Genomic DNA, 23,602 nt, shown 5'->3' on the forward strand with positions numbered 1-23,602 from the left:
CTCGTCGCCACTTGCTAGACTGTCGAGCCTCCACTTCTGCTACAGGTGCACCCTCTTCTTCTTTTGCCAATTCGGGTAACCTGGCTTCCTTCCCATATGCATTGCTCTCTTATACGATTGTACTATGTATTATTGATTCTGATGTTTCCGACCATATGTCTGGCTCCTCTAATTTGTTTTCAGAGTATAACACCTCCCCAGGTCAGGAAAAAGTGCGTATTGCTGATTGTACTATTTCCTGTGTCCGGAAAAGGTTTAATTCATGCTACTTCTCTTCCTTTGTCCTTTGTCCTTTGTCCTCTATGTTCCAAATTTTAGTGTTAATCTTTTATCTTTGAGTCGTATTACCTGTGACTTAAATTGTAGCGTGACGTTTTTTCCTGATCATTGTCTTTTTCAAGACCTCATCACGAAGAAGAGGATTGGCAGTAGTGGGGAGGAACATGGTCTCTACATTCTAGATCAGACCGACAAGTTGGCTCATTCTTTTATTCAATTACCATCCACCAAGGACGACATTTGGCTGTGGTACCGTCGCTTAGGACATCTCTCTTTTTTATTACTTAAGCATTTATTTCCTTCTGTTTTTGAGGAAAATAATGTGTCAGATTTTCAATGTGAGTCTTGTCAACTTGGAAAACAACACAGAGCCTCTTTTGCTCCTATTAATAAAAGTTTCGTTCCATTTTCTTTGATTCATTCTAATGTATAGGGTTCATCTCGTTTTGTGTCTTTAACTGGTCAAAAATGGTTTGTTACCTTCATAGATGATTGTTCCCGGGCCACTTGGGTCTATTTGATGAAAGATAAAAGTGAGGTATTTTCTGTGTTTCAAAACTTTAATCAAATGGTTTGTACTCAGTTTGGGGCGGTTGTCAAAATTCTATGTTCTGATAATGAGGGGGGGAGGGGAATATATTGACTCTGGTCTTGCCACTTACTTCACCACTCATGGTATTATTCACCAGACTTCATGCACTAATACCCCTCAGCAAAATGGTGTTGCAGAATGCAAAAATCGTCATCTCCTTGATGTCGCCCGTTGTCAATCCTTTGAGATGCGGGTTCCTTGATCCTAATGGGGGGAAGCGGTTCTCACTGCCGCTTATTTGATTAATCGTCTTCCTACCCAAGTCTTTCAGAAACAAACAGCTCTTCAAGTTTTGTTTGAGTCAACCTCTTCCGGGTTTTCCATTTCTCCTAAGACTTGTGGCTATGTTTGCTTTGCCCATAATCATTCGCCCACTCGTGGTAAATTAGATCCTAGGCCCTTTAAGTGTGTTTTACTGGGTTATTCTGCCACCAAAAAGGGTTATAAGTGTTATCATCCTCCCACTCGCAAATGGTTTGTCTCCATGAATGTCACTTTCTTTGAGTCTTAGCCTTACTTTCTGACCTCCCCGGTATCACAGTCATCCCTTCAGGGGGAGTTTTGGTGTGAAGAGATTCCTGTTCCACTTCCGCAGATAGAGGATGATAAGCCAGCAGGCAGCAGCTGTTGAGGAAAAGGAAGCAGACAAAGTTTATATCAGGGACAAGGCTAGACAGCAAGTCACCTGGATGCAAGAGACTATTTTCCTTCCTATACTGCCAACTTCTCCAGATAAGTGTCCAGTGTCAAACCCCTCTCCTGAGAATCCAGGTAATTCTGATTGTAGTGCTCCTATTCCTAATGTCTCAGATCTTGATATTCCCATTGCTAATAGGAAAGGGGTTAGGTCATGTACTCAGCATCCTATTACTAATCATGTCTCTTATTCTAATCTGTCTTCGTCATATAAAGCTTTTCTGTCTAAAGTGTCTTCTGTGAGTCTATCTACCAATTTTCAGGATGCTTTCTCTATTCTTAAATTGAAGCATGCTATGATGGAAGAGATGAGAGCTCTTAGCAAGAGTGGCACTTGGGAGTTAGTGGAGTTACCTAGAGGCAAAAGTTCAGTAGGATGTAAGTGGGTGTACACGGTAAAACACAAAGCAGATGGTTCTATAGAATGGTACAAAGCAAAACTGGTTGCTAAGGGCTTCTCTCAGACTTATGGGGTGGATTACCAGGAGACATTTGTACCGGTTACTAAAATGAATTATGTGAGAATCTTAGTTTCTTTTGCTGCAAATTTGGATTGGCCACTTCATCAGTTTGATGTGAAGAATGCCTTCCTTCATGAAAATCTAACAGAAGAGGTCTATATGGATATCCCTCTTGGTTTTGCGGATGCTAAGTCTAACGGTAAAGTATGCAGGCTCCGAAAGTCACTTTATGGACTAAAGCAGTCTCTTAGGGTTTGGTTTGAAAGGTTTGTTCAAGCTATGCTAAAGTATGGGTTCAAGCAAAGTTAAGTTGATCACACATTGTTTGTGAAACACTCCTCACATGGTAAGACCACAACTTTTATTGTTTATGTTGATGATGTTGTTCTGACAGGAGATGATGTGGAAAAGATTCCTTGTTTGAAAGACTACTTAGCCAAGGAGTTTGAAATCAAAGACTTAGACTATTTGAAGTATTTGTTGGGCATTGAAGTAGCTGGGTCCAAGATGGCATCTTCATATGCCAGGGGAAGTATGTACTTGATTTACTAAAGGAAACTGGAATGCTTGGAGGTAGACCATGTGATACATCTCTAGAATCGGGTCAGAAACTGAGTGAGGATCAAGAGGGAGATCTAGTGGACAGTGGGAGATACCAGAGATTAGTGGGAAAACTCATATACTTATCCCACTCACGTCCAGACATTGCCATTGCCGTGAGTATTGTGAGTCAGTTTATCCGAGAACTTCCCACTTAGAGGCAGTTATGAGAATCTTGCGATACTTGAAAGCTTCTCCTGGAAAGGGTCTCTGTTTCTCAAAACATGGCCATCTCAGTGTGGAGGCATTTACTGATGCAGATTGGGCTGGATTCGTCACCGACAGACGATCAACTCCCGGATATTGTACATTTGTTGGTGGCAATCTAGTTACATGGCGAAGTAAGAAACAGAATGTGGTTGCTAGATCTAGGTTGAGGCAGAATTCAGGGCTATGGCTTAGGGTGTATGTGAGTTATTATGGATTAAACTATTGTTGGAAGACTTAGGGATCTATCAAAATGACTCCATGCAAATATACTGTGACAACAAGGCCGCAATCAACATAGCTCATAATCTAGTTCAACATGATAGAACTAAGCATGTGGAAATTGATAGGCACTTCATCAAGGAAAAACTCACTAGTGGTATCATATGTATTCCATTTGTGAAGATTGGAGACCAACTAGCCGATGTTCTCACTAAGGGGCTAGGGAGCAAACAATTTCATTGCATTCTCAACAAGCTGGGAATGAAAGATATTTTCGCATCAGCTTAAGAGGGAGTATTAGAATAGGAATTGTGTTTCCTTATATTATGCCTATGGCACTCCTGTAATTACTCAGTATTATCAATATAAAAGGGAATGAAGTCTCCCTCATTCCCTAACTCTCTCTTTTCTCTAAACCTATAGTTAATATACCAAGAATATTCTTTTATTTCTTTTTTTTTTTTCCTTTTCTTTTCTTTCTTTTTAAGTATAATTATAATTATTTTGTACTAACCAATACACATACAGATTGAAAGAAGTGTGTCAACACTTGCAAAGCATATATTTACTAAGTATAAAGCATATTGCCAATAATAAAAAGTACGAAGCATATTGGTCAAAGTGTATTCACCAGCCTATGTTACACGGACTCTTCAAAATAAATCAAATACCTGTGTCGGACACTCGACACTCAGACAAGGGTATGGGATATGTGTCAGATACTTTTCAACAGATACTTCTTATATAATTGTATATAACACTATTATTATATGTACATGTTGTATTATTGCTATAAATGTCATTTTGACACTGTAAGTTACATATAGTACCATTTTATCTCACATACTAGATTAAAAATATAAAAATATGACCTTTTTTGGCCGAGTCCGCATACCCTTAAATTTATGATTTGATGAGTCCGACCTTTAAATACATACCTGCACCCGACACCCGTATCCGAGTTCATGTAACATAGTCAAGGCACACTCGAGAAGTTAAAATTATGAAGTCATAAATGGAATGAAAACAGGCTAATACCTGAATACAAAGTCATATTTATATCATTTTTAATTGTTAGAACTAAGTGGATTTTGGAAATGAAATTGACAACATATGACAAAAATTTTCTATACCTCATCCAGAATTCCCTTACTGAAGACCTTTTGCTTAACTCAAGGTTCTATTAATGCATTACCAACAGAACTTTTCACTTTATTTTATGTTCCAACTTTCCACTTTGAAATTTTTTTATGGCAAGTGCTTATATCAATGGCACTATTCATCTGATACAATATCAAACCAAATCTTTCATTTGAACTGCTGTTTTGCTATTTCTGTGTATAGTCTTGATATTAGTCATGGTCTTTTCTACTAGTTGCTTTGCTTCGCTAAAGTATGCTAGTATGCTATTGTAATGTCTAGGCAAAGTCTAAACATTAGTTATGCTACTTGGTCACTTTATTATTTTTTCTTTTATTTACTTAAATTGTTACTGTTATACATGTTATTGAGATAAAGTTCATATAATAGAAGTTCACTGCATGCTTTCCGTTTATTGATTATCCAATCTGGTCATGTCAACTTGAGGTGCTAGCAGAGGTGTACTAGGTATATGAAGAGCCATACTCTGTCTCAAACCCGTGTTTCATGATGCTTAAAATGAGCTTTTGTCTTGCATCAATGGTAAAAGCATTACTCTATATTACTAACTATGTAGGTTTTGTCTCTTTTGTATTTTATAGGATGTTTAAGATTTAGAGAGATTAATGGTCAAGGCTTTGGAAGTTACATGTTGGCTTGTGGGTTGTATAAAATGCCTTGCCTTAATCTTTTGCTTTTAAAAGCTATGATTTGGACAGTGTAATCTACCAAAAATATCTATCATGTAATGTATTACACGCGTAATATATATGTTTGGCAAGATTGTAAATTTGCTGTTTCAGAGCAGGTACAAGGACGCGTATTGTGGAGATATTCTTATGATATTTAGGACATTGTTCATCTTGGCAACATATATTGGATTCTTGTCAAATAAACCTATATAAAAACATTTTCAACACTACTAAGAACTTGATAGAGAGATAGTTATGTTTGATCAATAATGTTTAGACATGCAAGATTGTTCATACATCTAGGTCAATGAACTTGTTACGCAGTTAATGTTTGATTATTATTTCCTCTTATCCATTTGCATGCATGCACCCACTAAAACAATGATAACTATATGTTGTTTAATTAAGTAAATTTATATAGATACACAGTCATGACTGTGTCTGATTTTTGGAGAGTGCCATGTTGGCACGTCCAACTTCCATCTGTCTGCTGAAATACAACATATGTGTTTGTGCCACAAAATCATATTGTTTTTTTTTTTGTTTAGTAATATTATGTGTATACAATTCTGGTTTCCTTCCCTATCTGGAATTTGGGCTTGCATAATCAAACCTTTCATAATATTGATTACCTCTTCACTACTTATCTGCATTCTCAACAACTTCAAATTGCAGGGGACTCAAGAACATTGTAAGGATGTATGTTAAGAAGGTCAATTCCTCAGAATGGGAACTAGTTTCAATCCCTTCAAGGTTAATTTCATTAGTTTTTTTTGTATGTTGCTTTACACATGTTACAATCAGGGCGATGATTGGTTTCTGTATGTCTGTTAAAACCTACCACCTACTACCATCACCTACTCCACCTACTACACCTACCACCACCTACTCCACCTACTACACACCTACCACTACCACCTACTCCACCTCTTCTATATATAGAAATCATTGTAAACATAACATACATCAATCAATAATACATAAATTCTTACATGGTATCAGAGCTATAGGTTAAAGATCTTGGTGTTCTTCGCCTTCCGGCGGGCGGCAACCTTGCCTTGACCGCCCGCCGGGTCTCAACCAATTCAAACCTCTCTCTGTTTTCAAATCTCTGCTTTTACACAGTCTAGATATGGATAGTTTCCTCTTCACCTCGGAATCTGTCAATAAAGGCCACCCTACCTCTTCTGATGTTGGCCTCGATGCTGATCACTGCAAGGTCCTTGTCAATATTGAACCGGATCTTCAAGTTTGAACTCGAAATCACCAAAATCCTTCCCAGAAACTTCCGGATCTGACGATTCCGGAGCAACGTCCTTATTTTCCAGCTTTCCTCCGGTGATCTTCGATGCTTCGTCGTCAGGAATCTCTCGGCTGAATGAGATTCGAGGACTCAACCAACCGTACGAAGGATAAGTAGGCGGAAGGTCCAGAAAATTATCCGGCGACATTCCAATCTTGTTCACGCAAGCTGAAGCCATCTCCGGCGATCCTGCAACAACAAATACAAATTTTCCTCTAAATAAAATCTACGCTATCAGAATCTGATCCTCTCTCTCTCGGGGGCAACACCCAGCTTGCTCACAGCCCATGGCTGCCACTCCAGGCGCCGTCGTTGTCACCGGCGACCAACACCACCTGCAGCCTCATCTTCGAAGCTCTCTCTCTCTCTGCACCGAGTCACCACCGTGTGCCTCTGTGGGTATTCAAGGAATTGATTGGGCCTTTGATGCAAGAAAGCTCTCTCTCCTTGGTTACACCAAATCATTTGCTCGCGTTCTTGCGATTGCGAGCTCTCTCTCTCTGCAGTTCGCGTACTGACCCAAAATCTAGGGTTGGTGATTAGGTGTTCTTCTACGCCATTTTTCTGGGTACTGATCGATAGAACCATCACTGTTTTTCTTCATTGAAATCGTTTCCTGTATATAATCACGAAAGATGAGTGTAGATCTGGTCGCTTCCAACACCCATGGGAATCTCGACGGCGTTATCTTCTGGCCATCCATACCAGCCATGCTTCAGACTTGGCCTGTGCGAACTCCTAGGCCTGTTGCGTCAAAGCTTGCTGCCGATACTCCTCTTCTTACTGGGCAGCGTGTTCTTGATGCCCTTTTCCCCTCTGTTCTTGGTGGGACTTGTGCCATACCTGGTGCATTTGGCTGGTACAAGGGCCCAACCCTTCTTGATGCCCTCGACATGATTACAGAGCCCAAGAGGCCATCAGACAAGCCTCTTCGTCTCCCACTTCAGGATGTCTACAAGATTGGCGGTATTGGTAATTTGGCCCACGGTTTTGATCAACACCAGCATAGAGTTTCAAAGAGACAACTATATTATATAACTTTTTCTATTTTAAAATATTTTTCCACCGTCCAAACCTTTTTTTATCTTATATATATAAAAATTAGATGGAACTCACGTGGGTGCTAATTTTTCTTTTTCTTCTTTCCACAGCCTAACTTTTCTTTGAACCTCAATTTTTTATTTTTATTTAAAAAAAAAAAAAAAAAAATTCATTCCATCTAATTTTTCTGCTCAGTCTTGTACCTTCAAGCCATTCGGATTTGCACAATACACTCATTTTATTTCTATCGGGACTTCGCCCTGATCACAATTTTACACCCAAAAAAAAAAACAAACAAACAAACAAACAAACAAACAAACAAACAAAAACCAACACAAAAAAAAAAAAAAAAAAAAAAACCCAAACAACCACATCCACAGGCGGGATTTTTCTTCTCTACTCTGCCGCCGGTCTCTTCTTCTTGCCTCCGTCCTGAGCGGCCCTTGACGGTGTTGCCTCCGTGTTTCCCACTCCACTGGGCACGATCACTCCACCCTGCTCCTCCACTACAGCATATGGCGGACCTCCAAATCGGAACATCACGGTGGCCTTCCGCTTCAACTCCTTATTTTCCGCCTTTAGCACACTTATCTCTGCTCGCGCATGCTTATACATGCGTTGGAGCAGAGCCAGTTGGGCGTTTAACTGCTGCACCTCATTTGTCCTACTCTACAGCCGGTGCGACAGGTTTGTGACCGCCGTCATGGTCTCCACACATGACTTCAAAGTATACTGATTGGCCTCAATATCAGTTTGCACCGCCATTTTTTGCTCCACCGACCGCATCGGAAAGTTCAACGGAGCAAAACCAGAAGCGCTTGGTTGAGGTTCACTGGCCACCGCACCAGTTATCTCTCTTGTTGACTCGTTGAGGTCGGGAAAGAGAGTGAGCAGACCACGGGACGAAGAGGCCATATTCTGGGTAGCTGAACGGGAAGACGAGGCCATGTTATGGGTTGCTGAGTGTTTCAGAGAAGGGTTGGTTACAGAATGGCAACAGAGTGTTGCAGAATCTCTTTCTCAGAAACGGAAGAGTTTTTTCAAAGGATTTTCGACGGTTTCAGACTGGTTTGCACAGCCTCCGCCTCAACCTTGGTTAAATAGCCGAGGCAGACACGTGCATCATGCGCCTCTCGGCGCTCGCCGACAACATGGGCGCTCCTTTTGATAGGCACGCCTTTTGATGGCACGCCTTTTGATGGATTGGGCACGCCTTTTGATGGCACGCCTTTTGAAAGATTGGGCACACCTTTTGAGGGTGCGACTTTTTAATGGGTCCGACAAGACTCTGTAAACTGTCCCGACATTGATTCCGGTTAGCTCCTTCATGGGTCCGACAAGACTCTGTAAACTGTCCCGACATTAATTCCGGTTAGCTCCTTTATGGGTCCGACAAGACTCTGTAAACTGTCCCGACATTGATTCCGGTTAGTTTCTACAAGGGTCCAGCAAGACTCCGTAAACTGTCACAACAACTGTCACAACTTTATCTGCTACAACGGTCTGCCACAACCATCCAGTGTCCTCTACAACGTTATGACACCACCATACAGTGTCCTCTACAACGTTATGACACCACCATACAGTGTCCTCTACACCGTTATGACACCACCATACAGTGTCTTCACCAACGGTCTGACACGACCATACAGTGTCTCCTATCCTCTTTTATTTTATGTCTAAGTCTATTTTCTTGTTTTGTTACTCTCCAAACTCAAGTTGGTTAGTTCCTATCCCCCTTGAGTTTGCGGGGGGCTGTTAAAACCTACCACCTACTACCATCACCTACTCCACCTACTACACCTACCACCACCTACTCCACCTACTACACACCTACCACTACCACCTACTCCACCTCTTCTATATATAGAAATCATTGTAAACATAACATACATCAATCAATAATACATAAATTCTTACAATGTCACTGTTAACCATCATGTTCTATAACTGAAGGTTTTTATTTATTTATTATTATTATTTTTGTAAGTGCTTGTGACATGATTTAAAATTCTTATATATTGGATTGGTTTTAACCAAGTATCCGTTATCTTGAGTTTTTCCCCAAAGTTATATTGCTAGTCGACATAATATCACACATTTAGCATATTACTAATTAGGGGTGGGCATGGAGTAGGTTGGGTCGGCCTTGCAGCCTTGCAGCCTTGCAGCCTTGCACTACATAGTAAGAGCATATGTGTCATCCCAACCCCAGCTCGACCTGACATCGAACCTAATATTCTCATCTCAACTCGGTCCTCAAGGAACTTTTAAATCCTAAGTTCATCCACTTAACTTTATTGGGCTATTATTTATTTTTGTCATGGAAGGTATTAAATGAATTCAGCCCTTTTAATAATTATTTGAATTTGGGCCATTTACAAAATCTAACTGTTAAATGAATTTGGGCCTTTTAACAAATGTTTGAATTTAAGCTCTAGATTCATCCACTTTACTATATTGGGCTATTATTTATTTTTGTCATGGAAGGTATTAAATGAATTCAGCCCTTTTAATAATTATTTGAGTTTGGGCCATTTACAAAATCTAATTGTTAAATGAATTTGGGCCTTTTAACAAATGTTTGAATTTAAGCTCCAGAAAGAAGCATATATGTATATATATATATATTGTACTTTCTTATCTTTATTAGTTCTCTAGTTTATTGTGTAACTAAACAATATACAAAAAATATATCTTTTCATAAATGACCAGGTCAGACCGAGCTAGAATTCTGTACTTCCAAATTAAACAAGCCCCAAATCCCAGCCCAGTCCAGCCATATGGGCCAAATATTTATATCAAGTCCTAACAAAACCGGGTTGGATTGGGTGGGCCACCGAGCTCATGGCCAACCCTACTAATACTTTTCTTCTTTTTCACGTTTTCATTTTTGGAATTTTTTTTCGGTTTAATTTGTCCTGATAGTTTCTTTTTTCTCCAGTGTTCGGTCAATAGTTGCTCTAAATCTTAATAACTATGCAAGCGGAAGAAATCCATGGGGTAATCTGAAGCCAGAGTATTTGGAGAAGGTATCATTTACTGGCCATGTAAAATGGCATAGTGCTATTAGCACAATCATGATGCATTATGGTTGCAGTTTGGTTGCTCTTATCAAAGTCAATGAAAAATGCCTGTATTAGCTAAAGCATATGTACATGAATAAACCTTTATCTGACACGTCATATGGAGAATGCAAGGAGTTGGGCTGAGGACAAGTGCTGTTTTAAAACCTATAAGAACATTTTAAATTTTAATTATAAAGCTGACATTTGGAACAGTGTCCAAGCTGACTCGTGTTCGACATGGACACACCACTTTTGTAGAAATATCTGTGCTCCTTAGTTGTAAACCATAAACAATGGCAATGTCAATGGCAATGGTAATAACCTATCTACTCTCTCTTTCTAATCCCATACTCCCACCACACATGCACACAAAAACCAAAAAGAAACCAAAAAAGGGCGACCCAGTGCACGAGGCTCACGATCAGAAGTACAGATAAATTAAAATTAACTTTGTCATGTATAATTGAGAACCTGTCAGCTGCTGAATTTTTGAGATAAAAGGCTATTTGAAGTGTTGCTAGTAGTTAGTTAATACCAAAAGGTAATTGTAATAGACAAAAGGATAATTAGTCTCTACATGCTTGATCAACACTCAGCAGTTGAACATCAAGTTCTTTTGTTTGCAGTTTTAGAGTGAAAGAGTTTCTACAATTGATGAATATGTTTAGCTTGGTAGGATTTGGTGATATAGTTTTGCACGAAATCCTTGTTTTTTTATGTTTGAAATTTAGTATTTGAATTATCAACGGCTATTATTATATTTGTCACATATATTTCTTGAATAAAAGGCAATCAGTAGAAAATTGCCGAACAACTCCAGCTCCATTGCTACTAGGTCGGGTGAGTCCAATTAGCCCTGTGGTAATTATTGACACCATTTTTTAAATCCTCACAACACCAAAATGTGAATTTTTGTATAACAATTATACCCTTCAGAAAAATTACATTTAAGGACAATTTATTTTAATAAAATTCTTCACATACCCACCTTCCCATTATGCCCCCCCCCCCCCCCCCCCCCCCCCCCCCCCCGCTTTGGAGGTTTGAAATAGTTTTTTGATCATATTTTATGTGGTTATGATCCTTCAAACATATGCATGCATTTTTGTTCTCTTCTGATTCTTCTCTATGGATTTCTTTTACGCTGCATTTACAGCTGCGAATTACATTTCTGGTATAGAATCATATCCTGTTGTTATTTTGTTGTAATGTGATGATAATATAGAACAAGAACTCAATACTGCTTGCTCCATATACTCTTTTAGAGAAACTAAGTTGAATCTCAAGCTAAAAATGGTGTTTCTGAAATTGTTTCTTTGCTTAACAGAGAGGCTTTGTTGAGGCTCATGTTGATGATGGTCTTCTAGAAATTTTTGGCCTAAAACAAGGATGGCATGCTTCCTTTGTTTTGACTGAACTTATTTCTGCCAAACACATCGCCCAGGTACTGCACATTGAAATTTTCTTAGTTCCATTAAAGCAGGTTCAAGGAGTCCGGCTACGGACACACCATTTTCTCCAGCATTTTCTTCTAGAAAATGGTGCATCTCTAATATTATTGTGGCTCAATACATACTCAACATGACACTGGTACCACATGTTAGATTATCATGGTTCATTGTTGTGGCAGAATCATTCATTACTGGTTGTTCTATAAGGGAAAAAAGAAAAGAGTAAGATATAAGGTTGCCATCTCTGGAAACTGTCTTCTTTCACATCCTTGATTCTTAATTGGTGGGATTTTTAAATTATGACTAAACAAGCAGGTATACTATATTGACCAGAATTCGTATTACATAATTTCAATCTCCTTGTGATGCACGAGGTGGATTTATTTCAATTGTTTTTATTGAACAACAATGGATTGTGTAATCTGAAAACTTAGTTAGGAACTAAGTACCGTATTATTCAATTGAATAGAAATGAATTACTAGAAATACATATATAAGACAACTATGCTAACCCTAATTGCTACCAATGACTAAACTACCCTTTATACACATATGCTTAACACGCCCCCGCAAACTCATGATGTAACAGCAGGAAGCATTGAGAGTTTGTCAAGCAAAAAATGGAAACGCATGATAGTATGAGACTTGGTGAAGAAATCAGCGAGCTGCATAGTAGAGGAGACAAAGGGCAAGGACAATGTGCGAAATTGTAAGTGATGGCGCACAAAGTGACAGTCAATCTCAATATGTTTAGTCCGCTCATGAAAAATAGAATTATGAGCAATTTGCATGGCACTGGTATTATCACAATACATAGGAGTAGGACTAGGGACGGAGACACCAAAATCGGAAAGCAACCAACTCAACCAGACAATTTCAGCAGTGGTCGTAGCCATAGCACGATACTCAGCCTCAGCAGAAGATCGAGCAACAACATTTTGCTTTTTGCTCTTCCAAGAAATAAGAGAACTACCCAGAAAAACACAAAAACCTGTAGTAGACTTACGGTCCATAGCATCACCAACCCAATTAGCATCAGAAAAAGCACGAAGATCTAAAGAAGAAGTAGCAGAGAACAATAAATTCTGATGCAAGGGCCCACGAAGGTAGCGCAAAATACGAAGAACAGCAGCCCAATGAACAGTAGTCGGGGAAGAAACAAACTGATTGACAATATGAATAACATAGACAATGTCGGGCCGAGTAATGATAAGATAGACAAGGCTGCCCACTAGAATCCGATATAAGGTAGGATCAGGCAAAGGGACACCGTCAGTGGAAGTATAGTGCACACTAAGTTCGAGAGGAGTGTCAATAGTGCAGTAGTCGGTCAACTTGGCCCGCTGAATAACATCAACTGCATACTTGGAGTGAGATAGAAGATAACCCCAGGGCGAAGAGGCCACCTCAATGCCTAAAAAATAACGAAGCGAACCAAGATCTTTCATCGCAAAATGTTGATGCAAGTGAGTCTTGAGAGCAGAGATACCATCAAGATTGTCACTAGAGATCACCATGTCGTCAATATATAACAAAAGAATAATGAGCCCTGCAGAAGTGGAGCGCAGAAAGAGAGCCGAGTCATGATCACTGGTACGAAAACTCAAGTCACAAACAACAGTAGAAAATTTCTCAAACCAAGTCCGAGGAGCTTGTTTGAAACCATATAAAGCTTTGCGAAGGCGACAAACTTCACCAGGTGCATGAGGGAGCCCAGGAGAAGGGACCATAAAGACTTCCTCAGCTTAGTCACCGTTGAGAAAGGTATTTTTGACATCCATTTGAGAGAGATGCTAGTGACGCACAGTAGCAACAACAATCAAGGTAGGAACAGTGGTCTTCTTGGCAACCGGAGCAAAGGTCTCTTCATAATCAAGACCATATTCTTGAGCAAAACCTTTAGCCACTGTTAGAATTTACCATCACCTACCACCACTACCACCTCACCTACTCCACTAAACCTAACCCACTACACCACTACCACCTCACCTACTCCACTAAACCTAGCCCACTACACCACTATCACCATCCACTACACACCATCCACTACACCTACATCTATATAAGGAACCATTTGTAATAGACAGAAAAAAACATCAATATATCAATCAATAATACAATTCTCTATTTCTCTTTATACATCATTTTTTACATGGTATCAGAGCAAGGTTGAGAAGCTAGTAATTCTGTTTCACCGGCGGGCGGCAGCCTCGCCTTGGCCGCCCGCCGGACCTCTACACATACCGTTCAGTTCAGTTCAATTCAATTCCAGTCCGACAGAAGTAGCAAAAAAAAAAAAAAAAAATCAACAATGGCAATGGCGTCCGAGAGCAACAGTCGGAGAAGACGGGTCGTACCTGACCGAATTCCTGCTGAAGAAAGGGTACGAGGTCCAGGCCTGATCCGAAGGTCGTCGAACTTCAACACCCAGCGAATCAACCACATCTACATCGACCCCCACAACTCCCACAAGGCCCTCTTGAAGCTCCACTACGCCGACCTCTCCGACGCCTCCTCTCTCCGCCGCTGGCTCGCCACCATCCTCCCCGACGAGGTCTACAAGCTCGCCGCCCAGTCCCACGTCGCCGTCGCCGTCTCCTTCGAGAACGTCTCACTTCTTCTGGCATCATTTTCGTCTCTCGATGATTTCGGCCGGAAAACGACAGTTGATTTGCTGTCCATCGCCGGATTTCGGCCTTGCTGACTCTGCGTCGTCGACGTTAGGGTTTTTTGAAGTTGCCGGTGTCTGATCGGAGTGGCAAGAGTTACAACCTTCAAATATTCACCAGCCGGACCACCGATTTTTGAAGGCGAAAATTACCATTTTTGGAGCACTCAAATGAGAACCTTTTTCATCTCCACAGATCTGTGGGATTTGGTTGAAAATAGCTATGAAAATGAGAACCTTTTTCAGCCACTATCTCTCTCTCTCTCTCTCTAAACATGGAGCTAGTTCCATATTCAGACCCCAAATCAACCTCAGCTTCTTCAAATTCGGCAGCATAGAAAATATTATATAAATAAATACATATAATATATCTACTAAACACAACTCTGTGCCATACCGAGCATACTTCGCACTTCATCATTTCCACACGTCTATCTCATCTTTTGAGGCCAATAGGTAGACTTATACATAACCCACGTGCCTACCTTTAGGCAGTAGCAAGCTGTACCAACTATATATAAATATAGTAAAGCAAAACCAGCCCACAGAATTGAAAACCACTCTTATTTGAATTTTTCCTTTTTTTATTTTTTTTCTTTTCTTTTGCCTTTTCCCACATGCCATGTCTCTCAACCTTTTGCAAAGTTATTATTTTATTTTTTTATTTTTTCTTTTTCTTATCCTCATATTTATCCTTTTTGTTTTTCATATATATATATATATATATATTTAACCACAAAAAAAAAAACAACAAAAAACAACAAAAAACAAAAAATATATATATATATATTTCACAAAACCTTTTATTCATGTCGGGGCTCCCTCGATCACCATTTTACACCAAAAAAAAAAAAAAAAAAAAAAACAAACCAACAAACAAAAAAAAAAAAAAAAAACAAACCAACAAACAAACAAAAAAAAAAAAAACAAAACACCCACACCCACAGTGGGATTTTTCTTCTCTACTCTGCTGCAGGTCTCTTCTTCTTGCCTCCGTCCTGGACGGCCCTTGCCGTTGTTGCCTCCGTGTTTCCCACTCCACTGGGCATGATGCCTCCTCCCTGCTCCTCTACTACAGCATATGGTGGACCTCCAAATCGGAACATCACGGTGGCCTTCCGCTTCAGCTCCTTGTTTTCTGTCTTTAGCACACTTATCTCTGCTCGCGCATCCTTATACATGCGTTGGAGCAGAGCCAGCTGGGAGTTTAACTGTTGCACCTCATTTGTCCTGCTCTGCAGCCGGTGCGACAGGTTTGTGACCGCAGTCATGGTTTCCATACATGACTTCAGAGTATACTGATTGGCCTCAATATCAGTTTGCACCGCCATTTTTTGCTCCACCGACCGCATCGGAAAGTTCAACGGAGCAAAACCAGAGGTGTTTGGTTGAGGTTCACTGGCCACCGCACCAGTTATTTCTCTTGTGGACTCGTTCAATTCTGGAAAGAGTGTGAGCAGACCACGGGAAGAGGAGGCCATGTTCTGGGTAGCTGGACGGGAAGAAGAGGCCATGTTGCTGAGTGTTTCAGAGACGGGTTTGTTACAGCGTATTACAGAGTTTCTCTCTCAGCAAAGGAAGAATTTTTCAGAGGTTTCTCTCAGTTTTTCTGTCCCAGCTTCTGCCTCAGCCTCAGCCTCAGCCTCCGTCTTGGTTAAATAGCCGAGGCAGCCACGCGTATCGCGCGCCACTTGCCGACAGACGACAAAACGGGCGCGCCAGCCAAGGTCATCACGCGCCTCGCCATCATGTCCGGCACACCTTTTGATAAATTGGGCACGCCTTTTGATGGCACGCCTTTTGATAGATTGGGCACACCTTTTGAGGGTGCGACTTTATAAGGGTCCGACAAGACTCTGTAAACTGTCCCGACATTGATTCCGGTTAGCTCCTTTATGGGTCCGACAAGACTCTGTAAACTGTCCCGACATTGATTCCGGTTAGCTCTTTCATGGGTCCGACAAGACTCTGTAAACTGTCCCGACATTGATTCCGGTTAGCTCCTTTATGGGTCCGACAAGACTCTGTAAACTGTCCCGACATTGATTCCGGTTAGTTTCTACAAGGGTCCAGCAAGACTCTGTAAACTGTCACAACAACTGTCACAACATTGTCTGCTACAACGGTCCGACATGACCCCGTAAACTGTCTTCTACAACGGTCCGACATGACCCCATAAACTGTCTTCTACATCGGTCTACCATAACCATACAGTCTTCTACAATGGTCTGACACGACCATACAGTGTCTCCTATCCTCGTTTATTTTTATGTATTTTTCTTGTTTTGTTCCTCTCTTCAAACTCAAGTTGGTTAGTTTCTATCCTCCTTGAGTTTGCGGGGGGCTGTTAGAATTTACCATCACCTACCACCACTACCACCTCACCTACTCCACTAAACCTAACCCACTACACCACTACCACCTCACCTACTCCACTAAACCTAGCCCACTACACCACTATCACCATCCACTACACACCATCCACTACACCTACATCTATATAAGGAACCATTTGTAATAGACAGAAAAAAACATCAATATATCAATCAATAATACAATTCTCTATTTCTCTTTATACATCATTTTTTACAGCCACCAAACGGGTTTTATAGCCTTCCACAGAACCATTGGCTTTGGTTTTAATCTTATACACCCACCGACAACCAACAGTATGTTTACCAGAAGGCAAAGCAACAGGATTCCAAGTACCAGTCTTATATAAAGCAGAAAGTTCCTCATTCATAGCCTGTTGCCAAAGAGGGTCAGAAACAACCTCCTTATAAAAGGTGGGCTCAGAAAGAGAATGAATGGAGGATAAGAAAGTACAAAATTCAGAAGAATAACAAAAGTTAGAAGACCCATAATGAGTAGGACATGTACGTACCTATTGAGGATACCAAGAAACAGGAGCTTCATTAGCAGCAGGTAATGGAGAGACAGCCGGAGGAGGAAGGGAAGGTGTACCTGCAGGCAAAACATGTTGTTTCTTACGAGCATAAGTATGGATAATAGGAGGGGGGACAGTAAGAGTGGGAGACGAGGAAGAAGATGAGGGAATATCAGAAGGAGACAAATCGTGAACATAAGAATCAAAAGGGATAGCATCAGGAAAAGGATCGAGATAAATAAGATCAGATTTAGTGAAAGGAGCAGACGCAGAGGGAATAGAAAGAAGGGGATATGTTCGAGAAAAACAACATGGCGAGAAACATAGAGACGTTGAATTGTGGGGTCATAACAGTGATAACCCTTTTGACCGTTACCATACCCAAGAAAAACACACATGGCAGAACGAGCAGACAACTTAGTACAGGCTGCACGATGAAGAAGGACAAAACAAGTACAGCCAAAAACATGAAGAGAGAAATAGTCAGGAGGAGTACCATGTAAACGTTCAAAAGGGGAAATGCCACAAGTCACTTGGGAGGGTATGCAGTTAATAATATGAACAACAGTAAGAAGAGCCTCGCCCCAAAATGAGCTAGGAACAAAAGAAGAAATCAGCAGAGAGCGAGTTGTTTCCATGATGTGACGGTGCTTGTGTTCAGCCATACCATTTTGCTCAGGAGTTTCAGCACAGGAAGATTGTTGAAAAGTACCATTTGACTGTAATAAGTGAAGAAAATCACTATCATGATATTCCCCACCTAAATCACATCGAAAACATTTAATAACAGAAGAGTATTGGGTTTGAATCATGGCACGAAAAGCAATATAGAGAGTAAAATTCAGACTGGTGTTTCATCAAATAAATCCAATAGTGACGAGTATAATCATCAATAAAAGAAACATAATATCGGGAACCCCCTTTAGTGGGAATGGGTGCAGGACCCCACACATCAGAATGCATAACATCAAAAGGTTTAGACGAAGTAGTGAAACTTTTATTAAATGGTAAAACAGTAAACTTTTATTATGACTACTCAAAGAACCCAAGACACCTGTAGAAACTAAATACTATAAACGAGAACTAGACACATGACCAAGGCGAGAATGCCATAAATAAAAAACAGACGACTTAGGACTCAACCGAAAAGAAGACAAATAACTGAAGATGCAGCAAGGGAAGGAACATGCAGCGTCTCCAGAACATATAAACCTCCCAACCTACGGCCGGTCCCAATCAGCTGCTTGGAATGAGGATCCTGCACAACACAATCAGATTCAAAGAAATAAGCACAATAACCAATGGCACAGACAAGTCCACTCGACTTCGACTTTAACTTCGCAAGGCACCAATGCGACTGTGAATCGCGACTTCGTGAGGCACAGACAAGCCCACTCGACTTCGATGCAAGGGTGTATAGCGGCAAATGAAGAGAAGCAACCATAAGTCTGCCTTTAGTTCATACCAACACCAACGTGAGGTTAGCTATCAAAACCAAGCTCTGATACCATGAAAACTTAGTTAGGAACAAAGTACCGTATTATTCAATTGAATAGAAACAAATTACAAGAAATATATATATATATATATATAAGACAACTATGCTAACCCTAATTGCTACCAATGACTAAACTACCCTTAATACACATATGCTTAACATAATCAACTAGCATGAAGTATGAAGCTTTTGGTCAAAAAGTATCGGAAGCAAAAGATCATGATCTTCAACCCAAATAAACCCTAGCACACAATGAAGATAGTTTTGTTTTTATTTTCTGATATTAAGAGGAGTACATAAAACATTGTGACAATCAAGTGTATTTATAGCTATTGAGGAGAACTGAAATTTCTATTATATATGGGGAGTTGATGACTTTGGAATGGAAAGTTGTATTTTTGTACTCTGGGGATTCGTGGACTTAGTAGCAACTCTGATGAACACTTCCCACTAAATTGAGGGCTTGAGGCCTCCGATTTTTGCGATCTATGGAAGATGAAATAAAATGGGTGATTGAATCAGAAATCAAGCCCTCCCTCGCCAAGGTTATATCATATTGTTTTAGGGGTTGTAAATCACGAATCCGGATTTTTGTGATTGATATTTAATAAGAAGCAGCCTGTCCTTATGATTCATGTTGTCCTCATTTGGGATTTGGAGTGTTCTTCTCTATTCAAATTACACTTTCCATCCTGTCAAGTATTTTTTGGCCTTCTTGAAGTTTAGAGCATTTTAACTGCGTTGAAATAATAAGAATATTCCCATTCCTAACATTGTAATTTGTAAACATCATCGTTTCTACGACTTTGTTGTTGCTAATTTAATGAATTCTGTGGCCATTTTGTAGGCTGCAGTGATACGATTTGAGTTCAGAGGTGGAGAGTGGAAAGAAGCGTATTTGCAGATGGATGGGGAGCCATGGAAACAACCGATGGACAAAGATTATTCGACGTTTGTGGAAATTAAAAGAGTGCCATTTCAATCAATTATGATCAATGGAGAGTAATTTCAATTGGATCTCTATGATTTGATTACCGGGAATGACAACTATTGTGATTGGAGTCCATGTAAATCATATTCGTCTCCTGATGGTTTCTAATTTTATGTCTGTGTTTTTAGTTACTAGGACCAGGGAATTGTTGTATCTAGTCCATTATTAGTCAATCCATTGGGAACAACTTGAGAATTATTTATTGTAAAATTCACCTTATCAGTGTTACTAAATGATTCATTGGTGCTTCAGTATATGTGAGGAAAGTATGTGGCTTTAGTGAAATGGATCTAGTAACTCTTTGGTTTTGCATAGACATTTGTGATTATTCACATGGTGATTGGCTTCATAATAATGTGAATTTACTAGTCTTGTAGCAGTTAATTTGTAGCATTTCCATAATGAAGTGGATGTATTAGTTTCTTTACACCAAAATTGTGAACCCCTCCAAAAAAATGGATAAAGTGGCAGTATCTCCCTCATAAAAAGTTCATATTACAAACATTGTGAAAGAAGCTTCAGAATTGAAGACCCTAGGTTTTTAGACTTCTAGATATAAAAGGATAATAGTTTTAGGTAATTTTGAAGTTCAGGGGGCAAAGTGCAAGTTAATCATAATTTAGGGGGTTTACTATAATTTATCCCTAAATCCTAAACCTTTTTTTTAAAAAAAAATTTAAGGATAAATTACATTAATCTCTCCTAAGATTTGAAAAAGATGCAAGCTCCATAGTTTTAACATAATTAAACTAATCTTTCTTTTTGGTTGTATTTGGTTGGATGATTTGATGAGAGAAATGAAAATGAGACTTTTCCCAAAGTAAGCCTACCCATTAAGCTTTTTCCCAAACTAAGTTTAGCTTGGCTGAAATTTTCAAAATAAGCTGAAGCGTGTTTACAAAACACGCTTTCAGCATATTTCTGACCCATGCATAAAAAATGAATAAAATCATAAAAGCGTGGTTACAAAAAACGTTTTTAATTAAAAAAACGCTGTTGCTATTAGCGTTTTTAGGCTTAAATAATAACGCAACGTAAAAATGTGTTTTGAAAACACGTTTTCAATAACACACAAAATCACATCACGCACTCACGCTCTCCTCTCTCTCTCTGACTAGGGCTGCAAATGAACAGAGTCGTTCGTGAACAGGCTCGAGCTCGGCTCAATAAGAGCTCGTTTGAACTCGGTTTGTTTTTTTTTTTTTGCGTTCGAGCTCCAGTTCGAACTCATTAAATTTTTAATAAACAAGCCGAAACATTCTAAAGCTCGGCTCGTAAGCTCAGCTCGTTAGTTGGTTTGTTTAATATTTATTATTTATATATTAAATAATATAAAAAATATGTATAAAAAATAAGAGAAATATGCTATTTAAATATTTAAAAAATATAAATGTAAATAATAGTTAACTATAGATAGTACATTTATATAATAGTGGTAGTAGATATTATGATTTTAGTAAAATATGGACTTTATTTTTAACTATGTTTATATATATTGTATATATAATTGTATAATCAAAATTTTAATTGTAACTTTAGTCTCACATACAAGTATGAATTTATAAATTTTTTGGCTCGTTAAGGCTCGTGAACAGACTCAAGCTCGAGTCGAGCTTAAGCCAACTTGGCTCGAGCTCGGTTTGTTAAATTTTTATTCAGCTCGAGCTTGAGCTCATTAAAATCTTAATAAACAAGTTCAACATAACAAAGCTCGGCTCGGCTCGGTTCGGTTCCTTTGCAACCCTATCTCTGACACACACACCCACAACACTCACACACTCACATCAAACATATATAATTTTTAATATATATAAATTTTATTTAATAAAATTGAGATCAATATTAAATATATATAATAGCAAATAATAATCAACTTTATAAAATGATTACTTTTTTTACTTTAATTCTTAAAATTTATTTTTTTTTATTTTAAGGTTTAAGATTTCGGGTTTAATTCTTTATTTTTTATTTTATTTTAGGGTTTAGGGATAAAATTTATTTATTTTTATTTTAGGGTTTAAGATTTAGCGTTTAGCAAACATATATAATTTTTAATATATATAAATTTTATTTTATAAAATTGAGACCAATATTAAATATATATAATAATAATTTATAATAGCAAATAACAATCAACTATATAAAATGATTACTTTTTTACTTTAATTCTTAAAATTTATTTTTTTTTATTTTAAGGCTTAAGATTTAGGGTTTAATTCTTAATTTTTTTTATTTTAGGGTTTAGGGTTTAATTCTTAAAATTTATTTATTTTTATTTCAGGGTTTAGGATTTAGGGTTTAGCAAACATATATAATTCTTAATATATATAAATTTTATTTTATAAAATTGAGACCAATATTAAATATATATAATAATAATTTATAATAGCAAATAATAATCAACTATATAAAATGATTACTTTTTTACTTTAATTCTTAAATTTTTTTTTTTATTTTAAGGTTTAAGATTTAGGGTTTAATTCTTAATTCTTATTTTATTTTAGGGCTTAGGGATAAAATTTATTTTTTTTTATTTTAGGGTTTAGGGTTTAATTCGTAAAATTTATTTATTTTTATTTTAGAGTTTATGATTTAGGGTTTAGAATTTATAATTTAATTCTTAAAATTTATTTTTTTTTATAAATCCTAAACCCTAAAATAAATTTTTGTTTAAAAAATAAATTTTAAGAATATATAAATTTTAAAAATAATTTTTTTTATAGTTTAGTTGATTATTATTTACTATTATAAATTATTATTATATATATTTAATATTAGTCTCAATTTTATAAAATAAAATTTATATATATTAAAAATTATATATGTTTAATGTGAGTGTGTGTGAGTGATGTGTGTGTGTGTGTCAGAGAGAGAGAGAGAGGAATGTGAATGCGTAATGTGGTTTTGTTTTTTTTATTAAAAACATGTTTCCAAAACACGTTTTCACATTGTGCTTGAAAACGTTAATAACAACAATGTTTTCTTAATTAAAAGCGTGTTTCGTAACCACGCTTTTACAATTTTATTCATTTTGTGCGCCTGGGTCAGAAATATGCTGAAAGCTTATTTTGTAAACACGCTTCAACTTATTTTAAGAATTTCGACCAAACTAGGCTTAGTTTGGGAAAAAACTTAGTGGATAGGCTTAGTTTGGGAAAAGCTCCAGTGAAAAGGGAACAGACAATACAATTTCATTTTTTGTTTGGTTATAATGAAAAACATATGAAAAAAGAAAGTTTGAGGAAAATATATCTCACTTTTTATTTTTTGGTTTATGTAGCTCTTTTCTTTTTCTATTTCCAATTCAACTAAACATAACTTAGAATTCGAATTTTATCAATTGTTTCTTCTTTTCTTTCTCTTTCTATTTCTCTCATCAAATTTTCTAACTAAACATAACTTTTATACAAATAAATAGATAGAAACTAATGAAAACAGAGTACAAGCATAAAGTAAAATATATATTTCAATATAAAAGAAATCATTTTTTTCTTCGATATGATCAACAAAATACTTATGAGAAACTAGTTACCTGTAATGTGAATTAAAACTATAGTCTAATATAATAATTATTTTGAAACTATAAATTTTACTGTAATTTCTTTAAATATCAAAGGAGGTCATTGCAATTTACTCAAAAAAAAAGAGTAATGCTAGAGACCCCAAATATTCTATCAAAAATTTTACCAAATGTCTCACATGGGTGTGGGACCCACACAATGTGGGTCTCATGTGGGTCCCACACCCATGTGAGACATTTGATAAAACTTTTGATAGAATTTTTGGGACCTCTAACATTTTTGAAA

At 38.0% G+C, this 23,602-nt stretch overlaps 1 protein-coding gene across 2 annotated transcripts in view; it reads left to right on the forward strand.

The window, feature by feature from the left end:
- Positions 1–20,081, forward strand: part of DGK4 (diacylglycerol kinase 4) — a 29,118-nt gene extending 9,037 nt beyond the window's left edge. Inside the window, exons 9-12 of one of the 2 annotated variants that reach the window (XM_028245769.2) lie at positions 5,565–5,642; positions 10,178–10,265; positions 11,629–11,745; positions 19,653–20,081. In XM_028245769.2, the coding sequence (XP_028101570.1) occupies positions 5,565–5,642; positions 10,178–10,265; positions 11,629–11,745; positions 19,653–19,811 (442 nt within the window). In that variant the 3' untranslated portion in view covers positions 19,812–20,081. The remainder of the gene's footprint in view (positions 1–5,564; positions 5,643–10,177; positions 10,266–11,628; positions 11,746–19,652) is intronic. The other variant, XM_028245777.2, reaches the window with a different exon arrangement.
- Positions 20,082–23,602: the final 3,521 nt, after the last annotated feature.

The sequence above is a fragment of the Camellia sinensis genome, chromosome 4, assembly GCF_055761805.1.
Source record: "Camellia sinensis isolate YWXY chromosome 4, ASM5576180v1, whole genome shotgun sequence".
Taxonomy (NCBI): Eukaryota; Viridiplantae; Streptophyta; class Magnoliopsida; order Ericales; family Theaceae; genus Camellia; species Camellia sinensis.